General features: G+C 36.3%; 1 protein-coding gene across 1 annotated transcript in view; it reads right to left on the minus strand.

Moving 5' to 3' along the window:
• RAPGEF2 (Rap guanine nucleotide exchange factor 2) overlaps window positions 1-25,907 on the minus strand; it is a gene marked incomplete at both ends in the record, with an annotated part of 190,703 nt that overhangs the window by 63,698 nt on the left and 101,098 nt on the right. The window contains 2 exon segments of the mRNA XM_080620366.1: window positions 22,322-22,339; window positions 24,989-25,156. Coding sequence (XP_080476492.1) covers window positions 22,322-22,339; window positions 24,989-25,156 — 186 coding nt within the window.

The following is a 25,907-nucleotide window of genomic DNA, read 5'->3' on the forward strand; positions in this document are numbered from 1 at the left end:
CTTACGTGACTGTGCTTGCTTCTAGTTACAATGGACTTCATGTTACTCTATGTACACATTGCTAATTCCCTGATATTTTTAACCTATGCTACTTAGCACAACACAATCCATTATCTTCTGCTTTTTTATAGCTTCTATTATTCCTGTGTCTTCATTAACTTGTACGATCAGGAGCAAATCAACAGGACCTTAAAGCACTTACGATATTTTTTGTTTCTTTTGATGTTTGGCTTTTTGATTGCATGGGGGTTTTTTGTTGGTTTTTCGGGGGTTTTTTTAATGAGTTTTTTTTTTCCTCAATAGTTTTTTTACTTGTTGGGTATCATCAGCTCTCAATTTCAGCTGGATTTTCAGCTGAAAATCAGGAAGGAGTGCCAAGAACTCAGTAATGATAAACAGCATTTGTCTGCTGGTCTCAAAATAGCATTTTGGAAAAAGCTGACTCTCCTTTTCAGGTTCACACCTGTATTGTGACTACAAATGACACGTTTCCAGGTGCTCCATCATAAATACCACTCCAATACCACCACTAGATTTGGGCACTTTGGTATGTAAACCAGAATCAACAATAGTGATTATGTTAGTCACAATTCTCATTATGGGGCCTGAACTTTTCCTACTTCATAAACTTGCTGAACAAATGCCCTACTGTGAGATCATCTATGTCAACTACCTATGCTGACCTGAAAAAATTCAGCTACTTCTTAAGAAGGTACAGGAAGCACTTTTGTGCACACACACACACACACACACACACACACACACACAATATATATATAGAGGTGGTAGCTTTTTTTGGTATGGTTTCTTTTTTTTTTTTTCCCTTCTTTTCCTCCTTTCTCTTAAATATGTTGTGCAATCCCCAGGCCTTGAAACAGTAACAGAAAGATGGCAGGACATGTCCTATGAGCCAAGGATGCTTTCATTGCCATCTCTGCAGGCAAGTAATGCTTTCACTGTCATTCCTATGAAATGACCCAAATTTTGCCATTTATAAGCTTTTGAGAAAAATCTGCAGTTAAATGTTGCCTTGGAGAACAGGAATTTAGCCAGGCTTCACCACAGATCTCTGGTAGGATGCCAGGCAAATCACTTAAAATCAACCTTTCAAATGATCATTAGGCCGTGGGTGCCTGAACTGGGCCAATACACAGAAATTAAACTACTAAAAATCCATACCTTAAACACTTACTTAGGCCTAGCTATGCTGAGGAATAAGCATCTTAAGTTCTCAAAATTCTGTCCTTATTTTTTGCCAAATATTTGCTTCCGCAGAGCTATCTGAAAAATTAAGACAAGGCCACCCCTCCACTACTTTAATGAATCACATTAACACTGTGGTGACAAACACCTTAAAAAGCCACAAAAGAAAAAAGAAAAGATAATATTTTCATCTTCTGAGTAGAACTTGACTAGTATGCCAAAAACACAACATGGCCTTTTGAGCAACGAAGCTAGCCCAAAGTATCAAACAGCTGCTCATTAAACCAGAGCTATTCATCTTGAGAAGAATCTTGTGGAAACACATGGTTATGTAATTAAAATGCATCTATGAAGAGGTGAAACACTATTCCTAATCATATGAAAAATCCACAACTCCTTTATTGGCTTTCAGAGAGGATACTTCTTTCAAAATATATAAATTAAAAGGAAAGGAATAATCAGAAGGGGCCAAACCAGAAAACTGGCTTCAATAAACAATAAAAATAAAGGTGCCTGACAAAATCAGAAAAAAAACCTGTATCAAGTCCCAGTGCAATGTAATTCATTAAACTGAAGAAAATCACAACCATCAGCAGCTGCAGCAGCTAACAGGTTACTACCTAGTTGGAATTCTTTTTTTTACATCTATTTTTTTCCAGAGATATATATAAACACATAAAAGCCTACCAAGTGTAGCCACCTGATCACAAAATCACACCTCTTTCCCATGTGTTATTAGTACTGTGCAAAGCTCACTCAAAGGACAAATAACCATCCCAGGTTACATTTATTGTCTGAGTTATAAAATAACACTGATGATCTCTTCCAGTAACAGAAAATTATGCTTATTCTGTATAGTCCTAGATTTCTTAGGAAAGCAAGCTAGCCAGTACCCTACTACACATCAAACTAGAACAAGTTTATTTGAACAATTCCGACTCAGGACTGTTCCTCAAAATACCACTCACTTCCTTCTCATTCCTGGGTGTGAGGGAGCACCTAGCACTGCGCCACAAATCTTCATGAACTAAAATAGAGTAACGACAAGCCAAGGATTTGACTTGCTGCATTTAATATTTTCCAGTAATTCAAGACAGGTCAAGTACACCAAAAGACTGCAGTACCCACATGATCACTAAAGGACAGTCACTGGGCTGGCAGTGAAAAATATCCTTTATTAGCAAACTTTATTTCAATAACAGAGTAAAAATGTAACTTAAACTTTCTTAAAGGTTGCGCGTAAGTCACTCCAAAGTACTCTGCAATTCATGAGTTGTTAATCATTATACAGTCATGAAAGAACTACACATCTCAAGTCACATTTTTAAAAACCATTATACCTGTCAATTTTATTTTTTTTTTTAATGACCTTGACTAAAGTTCCTACAAACCCCACATGCAAGGGCACAGGAGAAATGAGATAGAAAGATAACATTTTAGAAGGCCCAAACCTACCGTGGGAACCTTCTTGTGCTAGACTTTCATGTGACTTTTTTTCACATAATAAAGCAGGTATAAGATGCAATGTGTGAAGCTTTTCAAGAGGTGGTTGTTTCAACATCTACACAGCAACATTTTTTTTTTTTTTTTTAAATATCACTCAGCCTCCTAACATCTAAGATAAGGAAAATTATAATGAAAGCACTACAAAGCTTGTTGAGAAGACTCTAAAAACCAGCAAGGACAGAGGCAAATAGAATGAACCTAGTGAAATACACAAAATCTAATTAAATACACTAAATACAAGAACTAAGCAGAACAACTTTTGCAACAATCCAGCTTACAGTTCTTTGCCATCTTTCACCCAAAGCATACTCCCTGTCCAGCGAATGACCAGCTGTTTATGAAAGAACACCACCAATAGATCAACACGACCTTCAAATAGGTGCCTGTAGCACTGCTTCAGACTCTTCCCATTTATAAAACATGAGGCATGTAGGACCAGCACACCTGACTGATGCTGCTGATTTTATTTCTTATATTAAATAATGTAGGAAACACAATACAATTCCTTACTTTTCCTCTCTTCATTTTCACCATGATGAACATAATGGCCAGTTTGCATGCCATTTTCACAGAACAGTAGATATAAGCCACGTCCCTCATTCCCTAACTAAACTAATGTGAAATTAAGATTTAACGGCATTAACTAAAATTAATTCACGGAATTTTGTGAAGCCTTGCACAAGAGATTTTTGCATCCAATTCCAGATTGTCCCAGCAAATCAAGCTGTGAGACTAGGTGGGGATGTCACAGAAGTAATTAAGGCTTTCTCCTTGAAATAAGTCAGATACCAAGAAAAGATTTAGGATTCTGGGAACATACTAAAATGAAAATAACACATCACCAAAAAGTACTAATTCAGTAAGTTTACCTTTTAGACAAAGCTAGACAATGTCTGTATATATTGAAACTCCAAGACTGCCTTTCCTCTCTATCAAAAATTCACATCTTTTGGTCCCAGTTTCCAAGCAAAATAACTTCTACCTGGAGAACAAGCACAGAAAGTTTCATTGCCAAAATGGTGTTTTTCACTGAGCTATGTTGTTGTGTTCTAACAGTTTCATCTTAAACTTCTATATAAACTCTAAACTATGTCTTTTGCTCATGCAAATTCTGCAATTGCATGCCAGCCCTGTGTTAAACATTTCTTTCTCTTACATATGTGTGGACATTTCTAAGGTAAACTAATTTTCTTGTAAAGCAATACTTTGATCTTTTTCCTTTTATTAGTCCTACATCTCTACAATTTAATTAACTCAAAGTAATACAACTGAAATATGACAGAGCATGTAACATAGAGCTCTAAAATGCCAGGTTAATATTTTTTCCTTTATCTATAAGCAATTAGTTTACATCAGTTAGACTTGCTGGCTTACCAGAATCAATCTAGAACTTTTCATCAACATTCTTTAGAGAGTACAAAGAGAAGGAAAAACCAACAATTATGCAGCTTTCTCATTTTATTCCTATTTGCAAATTCAAGGTATCTTATTCTATTTCAGGTTCTTCAGTACTTGAGTTCAGGAGGAAATTAATTTTATTTATTTATTTTTTAGATTCAGTTTTAAATATTTCATGAGCACCAAATGATTTGGTAACATGAACTCCTTTTATACTCAGAATGTAATTAAGAAAGGGGAGGAAGGAACAGTGTACAAGAAAATGTGATATGTCTGTTGCATGCATAAGAAAAATCCACTAGACACATTCTGAAATGTTTCTAGGTTAGTTTCCATATTTCTACACAATCTAACTTGAAGAAAATGTTCCTCCTTTAAAAAGTTCCTCCTATCACATCTTCCCAATATTTACAATTCTTAGCTGTATATGCTGAACATACTGTACACACTCCCATGCACATTCTAAACACACACAGTATGCACATAACATATAAAAATATCTTTCCAAGAAGCAAATTGTAAGATTGAAAATTATATTGAACTATGTAAAATCTGGAGTGAAGATTTAAGCATGTTAACTAAGCAGTAAGAATCTACACTTCTACAATCTTTTTATCGAGTAAAACCTAAATATCTAATTCCTGACACCTGAGGCCTTTTTAAATAATGTTTGCTCTTCTGCTTATGAATGCATTTTTCCCAAACAATAAACACAGGCAGCCTATGGGATTAAAGCATGACAAAGGTGTAGCTGACTCATGGGATCAATTAGAAAGCAGCAGTACTTATGCCTTTTGTTCATTCCATGTTTTACCAACAGTTTCTGCATTTTCAGCATAAGTGTATCACAGATGTTAAACGCCATGCTACAAGGCAACAGCACACAAGTACCATACACTAGGCAGGATAAATCTATTCTTATCACCACCTACAATTATATCACTTGTTATACAGCTTGCATATTTCTTTAAAGTTTTAACAAACGCATACTGATTTTAACAGAATGCTCATAGCTTCTTGCCCAATGGAGGTATGCCAGCATTTTTTCAATCAATTTTTAACATTCAAAATGAACCTACAGACTTGCCTTTTCTAAGCTAAAAACAATCTTAAATACAGCCACCGACTCTAATGCCACAGCAGGTACAGCTTTCCCTCGAAACCCACTGTTAAACTCACAAGCAGGAAAGCCCACAAGCAGGACGACAAGCAATTTCAACCTCCATGCAGTTTGCCCATGACAGGTTATTGATAGAACAAGCAGAATTTGCAATACTTACTGAGTGTTTCTCCTGCTGGCCCATAACTCCATGGTTAGCTGGGATTGCAAGTGGTTTCATAATGAAGAAACATAAACTGAACTGAATTTACACATCATGTACCAATTTCTTACAGATGGCAAGTCACTCTCTACAGCATTAAATTAAAAAGAGGAGGAGGGGGTGAAACCACACTGGAGCTAAAAGTGTCACTACTGGTAAGCTCAAAACCCCCCTCACACTTGTAGTGCAGAGCAGCAATCCAAACGACAGCGTTAGTCTCCATTTTTGTGACACAAAGTCTAAGCGTGTCAGGACATACAGAGCCTGATGAAACCCTACATTATCCAGCATTCACCCAGGGGAACAAAACCATTCCCTGAGCCTGAGGAATGGAAAGAAAAAGGAGGAAAAAAGCTAAAATGGCTGACTGCACAGAGACTCCCTCAAAAAGGCTTAATACAGTATTATATTAGTCAGGGTGCAGGAACCAGCCTCCAGCATTCAGCCAAGCATTGTTAATACTCCTGTTTCATTTGCAATCACACACACTCACACACGCAGCCTCCCCCCGCTCCACCACTACCCTCCACTCCCCCAAAATCTGGGCAGAGCACGCAAATAGGGACCTCCTCCCCTGGCTGCTAATGATGCTGATAGAGTAGTGACCAGTGATCTCTGTTCCACTCAGCTAACCAAGTTTGCACAATTAATCTCAGCAGCATGACATTGATGGACATTTAATTTTATGATGCCTGTTCCCCGCAATCAAGACAAGCATGTCTACTGCCCAAAGAGTCAGCAACAAAAATACAACACAGTTACACACACACAAAAACCCAGAGAATCATGAGTCTGAATGCAATACGCCAATATAATTACGTTATTGTGCTTACTTTGGAAGACCATGGCTGCAGGCAGTTGGCATAGCAACGCACAAGGAAAGCCATTTCCTGGGTAGAAAGAATGCTTCCTTTTCTAAATAAAAAATTCCTCTTAGGATACAAACGGCATTGCTGCTTCCTGCAGAAAGCAAAGACACTGTAGTCTGTCTCTTAACCTGCACACAGGCACACACTCAACGCAGTTCGAGTGATGTAAGTGGATTTCTCTCTCTCTCTCTCCTCTCCCTCCCTCTCCCTTTATCCACCAAAATATTCAAGTCAAATGGAAGACACATTCCTTGAGGCTCACCCACTCGGATACTTAACCATTTCACTCATTAAGGTAGAGATGGACAATGCAGATAAAACAGCAAGCTCTTGCCTGTATCTGGTATCAGCCTCTGAAGATCAAGGCAGCCCCAGAGGGGAGGGATCCGTTTGCTGCTGGCTCCTAAGAATATCACTGAAGTCAGGGTGGAAATAAAGACTCACGTTTACCTCGCCAAATCCTGAGCTGAACAAGACTTTTCATGAAGATGAGGATAAAGCAGAGGGTTTGACATCACCTTCTTTTTCCCCCCACCCAAAAGAGTGCTGCTGCAGAGCTGTAAACATTGTTATTGAGTATTTATAAACAGTGCACTTGAGCTCTCAGATTTTCAGCAGCTTTGCCACTATGCAGGCCACAGTACCCATGGGCTGTGGCAGGTAAAAGTCCAAAACTCTTTAACACATCATTTGAAGTCTTCCTGAATATAGCTCCTGCTTTTCCCTGCACACTGAATACACAAATTCCACTAAAAACAAATGGGGAAGCAAGAGCTAGAAGAGATAGGCATACATATGGCTTTTATAATTTCCTTCACTGACTGTAATTATATCTTGAACTCAGAAATTTCCCCAGTCACTCCCATTTACACTATGCCACTTCTCATGTTATACCAGCAACTGCAGAGGAGCTGAAACATGCTCAAGCAATAAACTAATTGTCGGCCCTATACAATGTACATCTTAAATGCCATGAATTCGCGTCACTTGACACAGGGGAAACCATGCCAGGATATACATGGACATGCCAATCTTCCATTAGGCTTCCACTTCAGGACAGTTGTTTATAACACATTCTTTAAAATCAGAGATCATCTGTGCTTTAAGTAACTTCAAAGTTGGGTTTTGTTTGTTTGTTTTTTCTTTTAAGAACACAAAGGATAAAAAAAGACTTAACAGTTGTTACGCAGGCATAAACACGCAGGAAAAAAAATTAATACTACAGATTACTATGTCATACAATCTGCAGCTGCCTTCCACCAAAATAGCCTGTCCACTGATAATGAGTTTAGTTTGTTGCACAGTGATTTCTTTTGGTACTAGCAATGACTGCTAGTAAATGAGGCCATAAAAATTAATAGAAATGATCTAGTAAGGCAAGAAAAGGTCATGAAATATCTGGTCTATTTTTTGCACAGTTATTCTAAGGACACCATTTCGTACACACCACATTTGAAATGTAATATATTTAAACTTATGAGAGTTTAATGACTCTTGTGCCCTTGGTCTTCTAGTATATGCTAAATGATAAGTTACTCTTCAAACAATTGAATTACAAAAATTAGCTTAGAATTGTTGCAATTGTATTGTGCCAGGGCAACCAACAGCTGATTTAAAAATGTTAAGTTATGCTTAAGCCTTGTAAAACAGTCTAATGCTGAGCATAATCAATTTTCTGATGAAGTGCTGACCAGAAACAGCGGAAGTTATTCATTCTAGGAAGCTCAAACCCTCTCCAGTACAGAAATAAAAAATACTACTTGACAAAGCAATTAAAACCCTCTTGAATCTGATTTGGTGGCCTTGCAGTTAACACCGTGAGCAGAGTTTGAGGGTGGTGTTTTACACTCATGTCAGGAAAAATTAAGTTCTGCCAAGACAGAAACTCCCCAGCATAGGAAGGGAGCACACCACTTTCTGAACTTCATTACAGACATAACTATCAACATGCATCTTACTCTGCATCAGCTTGTGTTGGTCTGCATCATTTAACCAAAATCTAGCCTAGGTTTCTGTGGTGTAAGTCTTGAAGAGTAACACAAAACCACAAATAAAACCACTAAAACAGTAGTAAAAGTCAAAACTTCCAGATGACAATGCCATGAAATACTTCCCTTACTATTTATGCTGGTCACTACTATACACCCCTACTTGCCTGTCGGGAAATTAAGTCAGAATGTCATACACTAATACAAAATTTAAATTAACCTGAAAGCCTAATGGATGTTCATATGCATCAGACCAACAAAAACTTGGTGGCTTCCGAAACAGAAAAAAGCCTCTTTATATTAAAAAAAAATGTAAAAAGTGCTATTTATGTAATTAGGTGAAGAAAACACAACTCACAGGCAATTTGTGAATCAAAATAATTGCAAGAAATAATGGTTGATTCTATTTCCCTATTCCTTCCTCGTCAAATGCCACCACTTTCCAGGTTCAGTGGTGCACTGTAATACTATGTACTGTCCATTCTCAGTACAGGAAATAATTCCATATAAATTATATTTCATAGAAAGATAACTAAAACACAAGTTCAGCGAACTGTAAGACATTTCAGTGAAGAATGAATGGAATTTAAATCAGTGTAAGATGCCAGAACAATGTGTCCTGGAAAGTTTCTATCATAAACAAGTATGAATAGTTCATACAAAATCTAACTGCAACTTTGTGTTCATGTGTATTTCAAAACCCATGTAAGGACTCCATGCTTAGACTTAACTTTTGAAAAAAAGCAAGAACTTTTTGCAAATATTTTTAGGCTATTAATGTGAAATGTTAGTAAACCTGATGTGCAACAACTGGACATGATGGACTATACCCAGCTGCTTTCAAAATAATGCACTTAGAAGAAAGGTGGCAGCTCTTTGCAAGCCACAGTTAAGAATGTTAAAAATTACCTTTCGAAAGTAACTACAAATGCTAGGGCATCCTTGGACTACCCACAGGATTCAGGATTCATGAACTGTAATTCTGAATCCCAGGTAAGAATTGGCAGAGATCTCAGCACCATGTATCATCTGACTGCAATGCCTCTCAACTATTTTACTTGCTAGAACATAATCTCTCCCTGATACTATTCTCCTAAATAGTGTCAACACCAACTGGAGCATTAAACCTTTTTAGGTTAATGACAAATACTGCAACAACAGATTACCTCAAATCTTCAACTTTAAGCAGTCCGCTTAACTCGTAACTATTTACAGGAGTACTCAAAACCCATTCTTTTCCAGAAGTAACTCAAAACCAGAAGTTATCAGCACATTTTCTCCTTCCCTTTAAAGGCATTCTAAAGTATCATTTCCTTCATGTTAAAAAACTTAGACAAAAGGCAACAGAACACTGTAAGGTCACCAAATTTACTGCCACTGCATGACTCCAGCAGCTAGAAAATTGGGGGGTGGTAGGAAGTCAAAGAAATAGAAGAAAAGACGAAGGAATAAGGCAAAAACCCCACAACCACTACATGTCCCAAACCCATTCACAGAAAAGGGACTATTACATGAATATTACACAGTTCTGTAGGTGGAATATAGACAGTTAAATTGAAAAGTGCAGGAATGGAGTACGTAATTTTACAGAAAGTAAAGCAGAAGTATCTTCGCTTCCTCCCATCCTCCTCACTTGGAAAGAAATGGAGGTTTAAGACTTAATTTTCAGTTCAGGGCTATAGACATAAAACTTAAACTCCCCGGAGAATACTTCTAAATTTTATCATTTTATCCCTTTCCCACTGGCCTTGTGAGAGAGATTGCTAAATAGGATCTGATGCGCACATCAGCTTTAAAAACACCAATTGAAACCACTAAAAATCTGGAACAATAATTCACTCCAAATGCTACAGTACATTTAAATGTCCCATACAGTCCAAAAGTTTTATTCTCATGTATTTAGGCAAATTTACTGCCAGTAATTAAAATCTCTGGCCATATGACCCAATCACGTGCAAGCAATTTCTTATTTATCAGGGTAACACAAAAAGAGGATGGTTCACGCACACCTGTCACATTTTCATTTTCTCAAGAGCTTTGCAAAATGCATGGATAAAACAACAGTATTTGCCAATTTAATTTTATTCATAAATCTGTGGCGTTATCATTATAGAGATGTTCACTGCACCATGCATAACACCAAAGCAACAGTTACAATGGAGCGGTGTGCAATGGTTTGATAACACATTTACTAATGTTACAGACCATTTGAACAAATGCCCTTCTGTTGAGCTGATGCTGCAAATGAATCTATAATCCAGATATTTAAAATAATGACAAGCCCAGAGCAGTCATGCTGTTGCCTCAGCTGGGTGGATGTGCCATAGGCTGCCAATCTTTCCTTTGATGGCAGACTCATTTGTCACCTTCTGTGCACAGCTCTGTTTTCAGTACAGCTAACTTTCTGTTTGCCTGCCATCCAACTTAAAATAGGAGCAAGTTATAGTATTAATTTAAAATACTTGTCATTGAATTATCTTAAAATTATGTTACAACAGACATGAAGAAAACCTATAACTGATGGATACTCATCCCAAATGTGACAAGATGTCCCATTCCTAGTGGATCTAATTTAGCTTGAGAAACTTCAGCAAAGGCTCACTACAGTAGCAGAGCACACAAACTTCTCTCTGGACAATGTACTTATTTATGCTTTAAACATAACATTGCTTTTAATATAAACAAACTATTAAATATCAACACAACTTTTGTGTTCCTGCAACACTTATAAGGTGTTACTTATTAAATTTTACTTGCAAGATCAAAATCATGTTTAATTCATATGGTTGTGAAGTCATTTCATGTGATGCTTAGCTGATTTACCTGAGATTTTAGATAAAGCAAAGGGTTATCACTTACATAAGCCTAAACCTTAACATATATAACATGGCTTTAAAAGTATGTATTTTCATTATTAAATATTAAAAATTAGACATTAAAATTTGAGATCTTAATGACTTCAACTGGCAGAACAGTCACAGATTTCTTTAATTTCTTTAACTGTTTCAGTACTGCAGGAGTGGAAAAAAATGCAGACTGTCAAGATAAATGAAGTTTTCCCCAATTTTCATAACATTTTCTCATTTTGGTGTAAGGACAAGAGATAAAGATAACGTCCTAATTAATCAGAGAACATGAGAATGTGCTTTCTGCTTTTAAAATGTGAAAGCAAGCCTGAAAGCAAAAAAGGGAACACTCTTTCAAGGTCAAGAACGAGGATATTGGGCATAAAGGACAAGCAAGGCTGCTTTACGAGATGTAAATGATACCTTGACATCCATACCTGCTGGGACAAGGTTCACTACTGAGATACAAATCACCTCGCTATCTTGGAGGAAAAACAAAACAAAAAAATACTCACAAAATACCCCACTTATCATTGTGCCATAATAATTTCACAGCAGGAATCCAGAGACACAAGTTCTTCACTTAGCGAGGCATCCCAAAATACGGGATAATAATGCAGGAAAATTTCACGGAAGCTGGATAAATGCATACCTTTTTCATGTGCATTCTACTGCTGCACTGTTAAAGGCAAGAATTTACCTCAGAAAACTCCCTGACTTTTACCAACTGCCCACATTCAAGACTGTTATATTCTTTACCAGCCCCATGGAATCCTGTTACCTGAAATACTCTAACATGTTTGAATTGCAAGGATGACTGTTCTGGTACGGAACTGAATGAATCTGACACCACTCAAAGCAGGGGAACAAATATTTAATGTTTCATTTTTAAATATTAATGGATTAAAACCAAACAAAAACCAGATTTTTCCAAACTTCTCTAAATGCTAGCTGGTTTTCTGTTGCTTTGTATTGCTCATTTGTTCATTGGGAGATTTTGGCAGCAGTGGAGGGGGAGTATTTATTTGAAGAGAGTGCAATATACTTTCTAACAGCTTTTCTTGAACTTATTTAGAAACTTCAAGGAGTATCTGAAACTCATCACTATGTTCAAGATGCAGACATAGACAGGACAGACAGGAAGCCTCCAGTTTGCCAGTTAGGTTTCCAGATTCCCCAAACAATGGTGGAAACTGAATGTCATTTTTACTACCATATCTGACATTGAGACCTTTCTGTCCATCTTTTTGAATGTTTATTTGGACATGTCCTGGGGTAACTAACTACTTATCTCTGGTATTTTGGGGAAGCTTAACTTAGAAAGGGCTGGTTGCTGTTACAGAGGGTTTTCATTCAATTCAATTATATGTTGTAAGGAAGTAACTTTTGTTTTTGTCTCCAGCCACAGTCTTATCCAAGGAGACTCTCCAAAGAGCATACTCTAGGGGCTGCAAATTAAACTCAACACTAAAACTGTTTACCAGTATAAGATCATTTTCTTTTTGGAGAACTCTTACCTCATGCCCTGCATATCCTCCCTTGTGTAATGCACCATTCACTAATATACCTTGAAAGCTTTGTGCTCTGGCTCTAACAACTGTATAGAAAACATTTATCCAGACCTTTTACTTTTATCAGTAACAAACCTCATGCAACTTCGCTTGTCTTTTGCTTTGAGAAATAATTAGGATGCAAAATGAGCCAATTTTTTTTTTAGATAGGAAAAAAAGTCAGAACACAACATTACATCATTCGAGTAGAGAGACCTTAATACAAAATTCTAAGAAATGCCTTTTCCCTCTCCTCTTCCCCAGTCAAATAAATTAGGGAGCCAAGTACCATCAATTAATGGATGTCCCATTCTGTAAATTTAACACTACATTTTCCCCTTGCATTTATAAGATCAGTTACCTAGATATAGAAGTGCTAAATAAAATTAGGCGGAAGTGCACCTCCTAGATTGAGTCTCCCTAATACTTTGATTTTACACTGTTTTGTGTTCCAAGTTTACTACTGAAAAAGCTGTCAGTGTGCTTACTTTGAAGATGATCTTTAGTGCACCATTTTGCAGTATTTTTAGTGCATCATTTGCAGACTTTAAAACCAGTTAGCTACAGACCCTTATACTCTCCAAATTGCAGCATTCAAGAGTGACACAGAGAATGTAATTTAGTGATATGAAAAGAAGGAAAAATATTTTACATTTTAGCACTGTGTGCATAAACACACAGAGGCAGATACAAACAATGCAAAACAGAGGAAGAGCACAATCTGTGTAGTTTTTTATGCCAGCCACCTCAACAACACCCATAACATCTGTCGGCTGTTCCAGGTGCCTGTAGAAACTTTTCTATCTGAAAAATCAAAGATAATTAAGGCTAATAGTTCAAAACTGAAGCCCAGTTCCCCATACCCATTACTCATACAACAGAACGCTAACACTTTGACTACACTTTACATAAAACAACAAACGCCTTTCTTATGAAAAATGAAAAAAAAATAAAATAAAATCTTCCCATCAGAGATGTGCAAATACCATGAATTTTAAAAGTGCTCAAGAATTCTTAACCTCACATCCAAGAACAACTTTGCTTCACAGCAACCTGAGTATGGCTAAATAAGCAGCTTAACAGGGCAGTGAAAGAGAGGGAAAGAATTTACATACAAACCTTGTGGTAAATCCAAGGTAACTACCTTGCTTTACTCAGGATTTGATAGCTTCCCTGAACCTAACTGTCACCTACTGGAAGACGCAAGCATGGACAATGGCACTCATACTTAACAGGACAAGCTAGGGCACTGTAATATACACATCTACCCAATAAAGTAAAAAGGGTTTACACATTCGAAGGTTTTATCTCAGATTACTTAGTGTTTACGTAAAGCAAATCATTCCACCTTTTTTCCTAACCAGCACCCTTGGCCAAGACAAATCTTTGTTTAAATTTTAAGACTAAAACTACCTGAAAAGTATGATGGACATTGCTGCATCTTCATTGACAGCTGTGACAGCACTTTGAGAGAAGCCTGGTATATGCAACTTGGGCTACTGAGTCTCACCTAAAAGCTTAAAAGCAGAACCATGTCGAACGTGCAATTACCATTGTAACAAATGCATTTCCTTCACTTTAAACAAACCCAGCTATGAAAGAAACCAAAGAACCTCATTCTCTTTCACCCCAAGAAACCCACCACCACTAAATTAGCATTCCAGACACAACCTCAGAGGTCTATCTCTGAGACGTTGGTCAACTCCCTTACTCCTTAAGCATGTTTTCAATATCTGAAATTTTTCAATATCTGAAGTTTTAAGGAATTGGGGCACCTTAATAAAAAATTATAAAAAAAGAATTCACAAATAGGAATTATGCCATTATTTCCACATTGAAAAAGTTACAAGTAGCACAAAGCTTCTAACAAATGAAAATCCAAGCTATGATAAACTAAGTTTATACAATTTACTTTTAATTTACTATCACCATTCTAATTACTTCCACAATTTACTGTTTAAGATCATGACATCAGACCAGAAGCCAGGAGTTGCAGGTTACCATTCTTGTGTTGTTACTAAATACTTCCATTGCCTCTAATCATCTCCTTCCTTATATCAAACTTTTTTGATACTCATGCATTAAAACTCATCATGGAAGGGTCATGTTTAAATGTGTTGGAATAGGTTCCAGTTTTTACTAGAACCATTATGCATGACTATAACATCAATATATCAAAATACATAGGAAACAGTCTTGCCTTTCTCCCTTCCACTTCACCCCTTCATACTTGATAACTACAACAGTAAGGAACAAACATATGTCAGCTGTCCAAGGGAAAAAAAAAAAAAGTATTTGCAAATACGAAATCAAAAGTGTAAGAATGGCCTTCTGGACCTAGAATCATAGAACCATTTAGGTTGGAAAAGACCTTTAAGATCATGAAGTCCAACTATTAACCTAGCACTGACAAGTCCACCAACAAACTATGTCCTAAGCACTACATATACAACACATTCTTTAAATACCTCCAGGGGTGGTAAATCCATCTCTTCCCTGGGCAGCCCATTCCAATGCTTGACAACCCTTTACATAAAGAAATGTTTCCTAATATCCAATCTCAGCCTCCCCTGGCACAACTTGAAGCCATTTCCTCTTGTCCTATGCTTTACTCGGGAGAAGAGACAAACACACACCTCACCACAACCTCCTTTCAGGTAGTTGTTGAGTGGTAAGGCCCCCCCTTAAGCCTTCTCTTCCCCAGGCTAAACAACCCCAGGTCCCTCAGCTGTTCCTCATCAAACTTGTGCTTTAGACCCTTCATCAGCTTCTTTGCTCTTCTTTGGACATGCCCCAGAATCTCAGTGTCTTTCTTGTGGTGAGGGGCCCAAAACTGAACACAGTATTTCAAGGTGTGGACTCACCAGTGCTGAGTACAGGGAGGGGACAATCACCTCCCTAGCCCTGCTGATCATATTATTCTGATGCAAGCCAGGATGCTGTTTTTCTTCTTCAAACTTTCCATCTTTCCACATTTTAATTCTATACATACTTCCCTAGCTGCTCAGGATATTTAAAGTACTACTTAATTTTTTAGAGCTTTGCAATTCACTCAGAAAAATAATCATTTAAATGATTCAAATGAAATACAAAAGCACTATTAAAATTAACGAAAACCTTTTGTGGAAAGATTGACACCTAATGCTAATCATTTTATCTTTAAGTCAGTACATCAAGCACAGCTTACAGAAAAGTGGCTCAGATGCTTGGAAAAAACAAACTGATAGCTGCTTTATATGCTTTAGTGGGCAAATGTCTACATTAGGGCTATCTCTCATGATGCTTATCTGTATAGAAATGCCAGTGTTGAAAGGACCTTTATTGGTATTCCACAAACGTAATGCATAGGCAGATCCCTTTTCCCATACGCACTTTATAGGCAAAAATGTCTCTAAATGAACAACCTTACACTAATGAGCATATCCTATTTAAAAAAAAAAATTAAGAACATGAGTATGTGACTTTTAATCTTCCTCAAGAACTTCAAGTGGTAGAAATCCAATATTTGTATTTAGTTACATTATGCAACGATCAGTTTAGAAAAGAGTTATGAAAAATTCATTTTCTTCTGCATGAATAACTCTCTGCTTTGATGACAAGCTTCACATTTAGTTTTATGCCCTACATCTCTGAAATGCAATCTTTTATATAATATAAAAGAGTATATCACAAGTCAGTAACAGCAAAAGAAATCATGCTACTCTGGAAAATCTATGCTATCATTAACCAAAGTTTCACATATGTGTGGTCATAAAGTACTAGCAACCCTACAAGCTGTAAACAGGACCTAGTGCCAGCAATATATCTAAAAATCAAGAAACTTGGTAGTATTACTGACACTTCAGTTGCAGAAAATACTGTATAGATTCAATGTTTCTCTTTGAATTTCCAAATCTAATCACAATTACAAATACAGTTATGACATCAATGTGAGCCCTTCCAAAGGGAACGGGAGAACAGTAAATCCCAATGGATATATGAGTTCTGCAGCAGGGATGATGTAATACATAAAAATAGACATCCTCTGACAGAAGCTGCAAGTTGAGTAAATAACACACTGCATGTCATTAATTTTGCATTAGCTTGCCAGAAGACATTACTGAAAGGATTATGAACTAACAGTTTTGTTTTGCTTCGGGTGCTACACAAAATAAAATGATAGCATTGCTCATATATTAACTATAATACATAACATAATACATAACTTTAAACAGTACAACACAAATGAAAGAAAAAAGGCTGAAAGGTTGTTTTTTGCCACAAAACACAGAACATAGGGGCAAGAATTATGTATTGTCATTATTACATTACGAGTGGATGTTCCCACACGGAAACACCCAACTTCTATGCAAAAAAATGGTTAATAGGAACCGTCCAAGTCATCTCAGGAATTTCACATTTCAGACAAAATTACCCCACAATTCTTGCAGGGTCTCAATTCAAAATACACCTGTTTTATGTAATATAACATAGTTACACACTTCAGGAATTAGCATTACTGCATCTGTTCAAGTATTATATACACAGCCTACGTATATTTAGTATTTTGTACTACTTCCTAGTATGATGTATGCACCAATCTCATTCCACATCATGAATATATTATCACCATCATGCAATAATAAAAACAGTCACTTTTGAAACTGCAGACTGAATTTTGTAAATTAACAAAAGCAACTAAACAAATATTCCTGGTGAAAGGACACTCACATTTGACATTAAGAACTAGCCCCTTTTTTTATTAATGGAACAATCAGTACAGTATATTTTATGTCAAATATAAACACTAGAAATAAATAATAGATAAATTATTTTATACTGAATTTGTTATCACTAAAGAAATCTGTTTGAGCAAAGAGACACATTCTTTGTGTAAAAGTGTGATTAAAACACCCTGGCATACCATGCTACTTCCCATACAATACAACGTAAATTTAGGTGTGTGTACAATTATGTTCTGAATTACCATTTCTTTTGCTTACATTAATTTGTTTCAGAAACAAGAACAGAATGCAAGTGAGATGACCTTTTTGCTTTCATTCTGCATATGCCACTTAACAGATCCTTCTTGGCTTCCTTTCTCTTTGCTCTTCATATTTTTCCCCTCTCCTGAGGGGGACTAAAGGGACTATCTGAGGGAACACTAAATTAGCATCGAGCTCAAAAATTAAATATATTTGAATAGGTTCAGCTGCTACAACTCATGCAAGCCTCTAAAGCAAAACCCCTTAAACATCCTGCTTCCCCAAATGTTTTTGATGACCAAGTGTACCTGATTAGGATACCCAGTAGTTTTTCTGTTTGTAGCTTTCTTCCGTTAAGTAAGACTTGCTTAATACTTCCAAGATAAAGGATGTTAAAAAAAATTGGTCTTTTTCCCCATGATCTCTCCATATTCTTTACATCCTTGTATAAAGTCAAGCTTTCAGTGTGTCCACATTTCCTTTTTCATTGCCGTATCAAATTGTCCTAGAGTTGGTGAAAACTCAGATTTGATTCTTCCTTCCCAAAAGAAAGCTTTTTTTTTTCTTTTATTTTTTTTTTTTTTTTTTTAATGTGAATATTCAAGATTGATTCTGTGGGTTGCTTTTTGTTTTATTAAGTGAAGTTATATTGGAATGAAAGTTCTAGGTAATCCTAATAATCATCAGGAACATTAAAAGCTGCAGCTATTTACAGGTTTGAAAGATTGACAGCATTCTTTTAAACTGATTTCTTGTAGATTATCTGAAAACTGTTCCTACTGATCCAAACTAAAATAACTAAAATTCTATATGTAATAAAGATGACTAAGTACAATACTCTCTTGGCATCAGTTTACTGTGTAGAATACAATGCACTAACAAGAACAAATTTTATCATAGAATTATAGAACGGTTAGGGTTGGAAAAGCCCTTAAGATCATCTAATTCCAAACCCCTGCTATGGGCAGCGATACCTCACCCTGGAACATGTCGCCCAAAGCTCTGTCCAACCTGGCCTTGAACACTGCCAGGGATGGAGCATTCACAACTTCCCTGGGCAGCCCATTCCAGTGCCTCACCACCCTAACAGTAAAGAACTTCTTCCTTGTATCTAACCTGAACTTCCTCTGTTTAAGTTTGACCATCACCCCTTTTCCTGTCACTACAGTCCCCGATGAAGAATCCCTCTTCAGCATTCTTGTAGGCCCCCCACAGATATTAGAAGGCTGCTATCAAGATATAACACAAAACTGTAAAGTCTACACGGTTGAGAAGCAAGCACACATAAGGTATTTCATGATCATTTGTAGTGGTCCATAGGAATACATCCAGCAATATGTATTTTATAACAAACATAAATATACATGCAGAGAAGCAATTGTATTGAGCTTAATGTTTTTAACATTAAGTGCCATCTGAAATTGTACTGGACATATATAAAAGTCTAAAATAGAATTAGCTTTTTTGAATTTTCATCAACTATATTAGCCACAAGAAACCACTTCTTTTCATCTTGTAAACTTCCACATCGCTTCAGTAGCCACATCCACTGAATAAAGGAAAACAACTAGGCTTTGGCATGAAATTCAGACAGGAAAAAAATTCAGATTTTTTTAAATCCTTCCTAAACGTAAAAATATGACATATAACAGCTTTGTTGATTGTTAAAACGTAATTTTGCAGACAAAGGAAAAGGCAAATTTGTTTCATAAAACAGAACATTCTGAACAGAAATTTTCGATCCTGGAATTTTAGACTCTCAGCAGACAACGTGCATGCAAATTTTACTAGGGAAAAAGGATACTTTGCCAATGCTTTGCTCTAACTATTAGCTATAAGAGAAGACCAAGGCAGCAAGCAAGGTTTCTACAGTTCAGTACTACATGAGCAGGTTTAAATACTTTTTAAAACATAATATAAAAAAAGCTAGAAAAGAACTAATTTTTTTTTTTCAGGAATTCATGGTTGCAGATGGGACTTGACTCAGCAACATTAGACATGGTTTCATTTCCATCCCTCTTCTCATGTAAATTTTCAGTCACTCCCTTCAAATAAAGTCCAGGACAATACTTGTCTACCCTTAACACATCAGCATGATGACTGGCTCTATAGCACAGTGTATGAGGATAAAATTGTTACATGCCTGTAACTTGGGGAAGAAGCTGGAGTTATTGACGGCTCCATACCCACTGCTCATTTCCTTCCAACACCAGATAAACGGATTGTCACCTCATGTGAATCTCAAGCTGAATAGGATAAAAAGAGGCTACTGAAAGGCAGAGAGACCTTCTGCAGGGATTTCAGCAGCTGGCTTTAAAAAGATCGGCTGAGGATGCACTAAGCAGCAATTTTCATAAGCCTGTTAACTAATTCAAATCTGGAAAGATTCTCACTAATTCAGATTTGGATAGAGTAAAGCACCACACACTATACTTTTTGTTCAGGTCTATTCACTGGTGCTTCAGTGTTTTCTTTACAAACCTACCTGCATCTCTATAAATATTCCCCAGTAAGCTTTGATATTTTGCCTTTTGCAAAGAAAAGGCTATGGTACAGACTAGTAAAAGCTTGCATCTTAGTTTACATACCAAGTCTAAGTCACAGGAGATACAGACTATAACAAAACAGGGAGTTATAAATTACTACTCATAACCTCTATGCCACTAAATAACAACATCTTATTTTAGACAAAGTTATTTTTCTTTTACGAACTTCTGCAATTTACACTAAATATGTCATGCATTATATACCAAATAACCAGCTCACCAACACTCAGGCTGGGTATGACCTCACAGACCCACTGAAACAGCTACAAAGTCTATTAGCACAAAGATACTACAAAGAAGTCTATCCTTATTTAAATTCACTCCATTGATGAATATCCTACTTTATGGTTTAAACAAAACAAAACAAAACAAAACAAGTGCAAGCAGCCTAAAGTAGCAGAAAAGCCATGTAGGTACTCAGAAAAAAGCATGGACCCAGAAAAATGGGTCCACACTCTTTCAGTCAAGTCACTCAAAACAAGTGCTTTTCATTGAAAACATTAAGTAGCCTCAAGTATAGATACACACTGAAAGAACATTCATATTCAGAAGTTAAATTCAATTTCTATTGTTAAGTAAGAAGGTGTTAACATTAATCTTGTTAAAGGCAGTTTCTGACACATCAGAAGCAGAGGCAAAAATTTGCTGTCAAAAAAACCTAAGCAAGGTTTTCCAGATTCAAGTAAGATCAGCTCAACCTAAACTTATCAGGATTTCTTTTCCTTCCCTGAAAAAGAACAGATCCATTTTACCAAAATAGGAATGGTGGCAAAAAGGATGCAACTTTATCAGTCTGATAAAGCACACTGATTTTATTCCCATACATCAAGTTTCTAATTTCCTTACCCTAGAAATCAGCAACACTTGTTCCAAAAGTCACATGCCTAAGTGCGATACACATCAAAATGCTACAAAGTATTTCAAATTCCTATCAGAATTTGAGAAGCACATTATTACTCTTAGACATAATGTTTTAGCTATAGGTTACTTGGGATCATTCCATTGAAAACTGGTGAGCACTGATCTGAAGATAAGGAACTGGATTCCTAGAACAACTGCACCATACATATTGAAGAAAGGGTGAACTTCAGCAGAGAAGTCACTTGCCTGTGACACTGGAACCATACTGAAATTTCAACCCTCTAAGTCTTTTAGATAAAGAAGTGAACAGCACAATGTGATACAGAAGGAACTTTTAAAATAAACACATTTCCTAATAAAATATCAGAATTGGCCAAAATAATGTTTGAGAAAAAGAAGAATTTTGAAGCTAAACAATAGTTTTAATTTGTTTTCAGTTCTATCACAAGAGATTTCTCAGACATAAGAGTGTGGACATTTAAAAGTTTGACAAGACACATTCTTATCAAGCGTTGTATTTGGTGGATGCTCAGTAGTGGCATTGACAAATGCAACTACAAATACAAGTTAACTTTAAAAGATGTCACTCAGATCTTCAGATTACTTTGCATTTGAGAACAGATGTCAGGCAAAACTTCTGTATTTTGTTTGGCTTGATACCATTCAAAAGACACCTGGGCACACTTTTCTCCCTAACTTGACAAGCGTGTTTCAAATAATGGTCAACTACACATACTTCGTTGGGGTCTATAAAATCCAGCTTCTTTATGCACATAATCATAATGGAAGACAAACAAGAAGCACTCTTGCAAGTTTCCAGCAAACAGAATCTTTCTGTTGCTCTTTTGGTGCTCATCTTGTCACACTATAATTCACCTGTTCTACTTATATAAAGGTAACTAAAGAGCAACAGGGGGACTACTTTCAAAATCAAAATCAAAAATTAAGTCCTTTGTGTCATGGAAGAGATGCTTGAGTAAAGAGTCTGACAAACACTAAGTATTTTAAATATACCTTTTGCTTATTGTTCTCCATTTTCTCTAAATCACAGACATCAAAGCAAGGATCAGACAAGCTGGGCAAGGGACATTGAGCTGTCACCAAATTCCACATTTACATTAGTATTTTTATATCACAGTGAGACTGATGAAGTATCAAAGCAAAGGCTAGAAGGCAATTTTAGTCATAACATTGCATCAGCATTATGATATCACACCGCAAACCCACAAGTAAATTGTTAGTGGACCATACACAGTAAGTTACAATACCTGAGGTTTAGTGCATTCCTGTGAGCCAAAATGAAATGAATGCCATAAAGGAGGAAAGGAAAAGATGAACATTATCAGACATGCCATAGTACATTCCACCACTATGAAGATAATGTTAAAATTATGTTAATGAAGGTCCATCATCCTCCCTACAAGTTGACTCTGTTGCAGAAAGCCATGCCACAACTGAGAGCACTGTATTTAACTCTTGAGAAGCACAGCCATGCATCTTCATGTAAGTTCTATGTTATGCTCTACGTTTTCTTCAGAAAAGGCTGTCTGAACTTTCTGAAGGAAAGCATTCAGAGACCACTGCAAATAAAGCATGAACAAATTACCAAAAAAAAAAAAAAAAAAAAAAAATCATTCTACCCGGTAGCTATGGATTTAGAGAAAACAAAATATAAGAAAATATGTGAAGATTTTTGAGGGTGCTATCAAAGCAGCTTTCTTACTTTGAATCTCATGTACCTAACACTAAACCAGAACACATTCACAAGGAAGAGCAAACTTGAAAACAAATGCATCATATTAATTCTTTTCCCATTTTACTTTAGCACATTATTCAGCGCAATATCTGAACATCTGCTTGGTTTTAGATGCTTCTTTCTTTATCCAAAATGAAGAAGTAGAACCAAAAGTGAGACCTTTACAGATACTGACCAAAGAATGGATGGGCAAAAAGTCCACAAGATCTGTGCTATGTAATATGTTTTGAATAGCTATGTGTTTCAAAAAACCCTGCTTTCTTCAGTGAATTTTTAAGAAAATAAGATCAAAAAAAATGAGGTCAAGGGACATAAAATAAGAAGAGCGAACAGACAATGCAGCCTTTAACATGTATGGTTAAAACAGCTGAAATATTATTACTTGTGTATGAAAAAGCAACGTACACAAGATCACCAAATACTGCAAAAATAGGAGGGAATGGACCAGAGAGTCTTGACTACATTGTAAAACTCATTCAAGCATATTTGATTCAATTTCCTTTGGGAGGGGGGAAATTCAGTCATATGCATTATATTACACTTTTTAAAGCAGCATTTGTCTGTAAATATTGCAAATTTTACAGTTTATTTGGCAATCTCTTCCAACTCAATATGAAATCTTGCTTGCAATGAATTTCCCAACACATAAACAAAATCATTATAAACTCGCACAACAGAATGGCACACAATGGACTTTTGCTCTTAGTACCAGTTAAGTTTACAAAAACTCATTAAGCATACCTAAAGTGAAATTTATACAACAGGCAAGGACCTACAAATGCAAATGGCACTGTCTGTAATCTAAATATTGCCCTTCTAAAGTTAGATTAAAATCACACTAGAACTGTTCGCTAAGCACAATATACGCATATAAATAATATGAATAAAAGTAATTCTTCCTGTAATTCCTACAAAGTCAGTACTGCATATTTACTTTTTCAAAAAACAGACAAGTGTTTCATCTTCAAACCAAGTGAACTGGCTCAATTCAGTTTAAGTTTAGAGGCAATTAAAACTGCACTGAAAATTAAACTATTAAAATCTGTTGTATAAACAAAAACAAATTGTTGGCATAAAATGTAATTATTCAGCTCATGAGGAAAAGCCTGTATAATTAACAGATGTAATCAAACATCTACACACTTAGAGACACACACTGAATATACAGGGAACCGGCAAACAAGTCAAGGAATATCAAAAAAGAAGGAAAAATGGAGAAAACCTACAACTGCATTGGATCAAAGACAGCATTTTAAGAACACTAAAGCTTTAATCCTGCAAATTCACATGCATGTGGCTTATACTGTGCAAAATTTCAGCCCAATAACCTCAATTAGATTAAATATGCACAAAGTTATTTATGCGCATGCCTTTATGGTTCTAGAAGGTTTGCAGAACTAAACAAATAAACGAGAGCCAAAGACAAACAGCCTTTCTAGTCTTTTGCTTACAGTTGAAATCAATACCAAACAAATACATTAATCTAATAGAGCTTTTCTCAATTTAAAAGCCATATAAAATGTTTCATAGAATTAATCTTAATTAGCATTTTATTTTAATCTCAAGAGAAAGCCTGAAAACTTTCAACACTGAAGATTACCCCAAAAGAAGATATCAAGTGAAATGACCAAATGATCTCCTTGATGATGGGCAAACTATGCAGCTCACTGAAATCAAGTGAAAAAGGCTCTTGAGGCAGACACCAGTAAAAGTAATTTGACATTTAAATTCTGGATTCCAGAAATAAATAACATATTTAATCTAAGATTTTGGCCTGCTGCAATGCAGCACAGTGCTTTTCAGGCAACAACTGTTATATGTCAAAGAATGCTTCACTAACTGACATTTTAACACTGTACACTGAACTATTTGTACTGTAACTTAATAGAAAAAGGAAATGAGAACATAGTTTCTTTCACAATTTCAAATAATGACTGGAACATTAAGAAATCATACATGACGTTCACACCATAAGAAACATGCTTTCAACTCTGAACTAAGATTTAAGGTGCACACATGTTCATATACTGATGAAGTCAAATTTATACCATTTTAAGGGTAAACCTCCCTACAGAAGCACACTTTTTAAAGATACCTGCAAGTTTAGCCATTCTGCTTGGTTTATTTTCAGTAATTTTCCTGTTTATGTTCTGGGAAACCATAAATACAAACAGCTTACCGTATGGTAGCCTCTAGGTAGAGGTGGCTTCCCCACGGGATAAGGGTCAACAGTATCAATAATCGTTTGTCGCTCTCCTTTTTGGTTGATTTTCCTAAATCTTCTTCGAGACTGCCTATGAGAAGCTTGACGCTGAAAATACTCCTCATTTTCATCCATATAATCAACCTACAATAAATGCAAAAGAGTGTCATTTCCCCAAAGAAATGTTTCTTCTTATAAGAAACACAAGAAGAGAGGGACTCTCTTACATCAGGGACTGTAAGGGGTAATGTGTTTAAACTTCAACATGGGAGATTAAGGTTGGATATAAGGAAGAATTTCTTTACTTTGAAGGTGGGGAGGCACTGACAGGCTGTCCAACAAAGCTGCAAGTTCTCCATCCCTGAGAGTGTTCAAGGACAGGCTGGACAAGACCTTCAGCAGCCTGATATAGCGGGAGGTGTTCCTGCCTATTGCCTGGGAGTTGGAACTAGTGATCCTAAGGTCCTTTCCAACCCAAACCATTCTATGATGCTAAATCCTATTTTTCAAAACACAACAGTTAGCTTTGAATTTCCTGCATTTTTAGCACTGAGTGAAGCCACTACTATAAATAAATAAATATATAAATACACATTGGTATGAACTGCACCACTGAATAATTTAAAACAACCACGTTTCAAAATTATCCCTTCCTTCCATTCTTACTCTTTAAAAATACAAACATTTCGCCACTCATTGCAAAAAGTGGCATGAGAAAGTACTTGGTAGCTTCCATACTAGTCTCTATTTGTCACTTGGTATCTTCCCTGAAGTTTTTCATTTCAGCTTTCCCAAAACTCCAGAGGTAGTTTTTGCGGGGTTTTTTTAAGACTGAAGAAGCACATGTGGGTGCACCTGGCCCTGACCCAACATTATCCATCAGTCCAGATGTAAA

The sequence above is a fragment of the Psittacula echo genome, assembly GCF_963264785.1.
Source record: "Psittacula echo genome assembly, chromosome: 1".
In the NCBI taxonomy this organism is placed as follows: Eukaryota; Metazoa; Chordata; class Aves; order Psittaciformes; family Psittacidae; genus Psittacula; species Psittacula echo.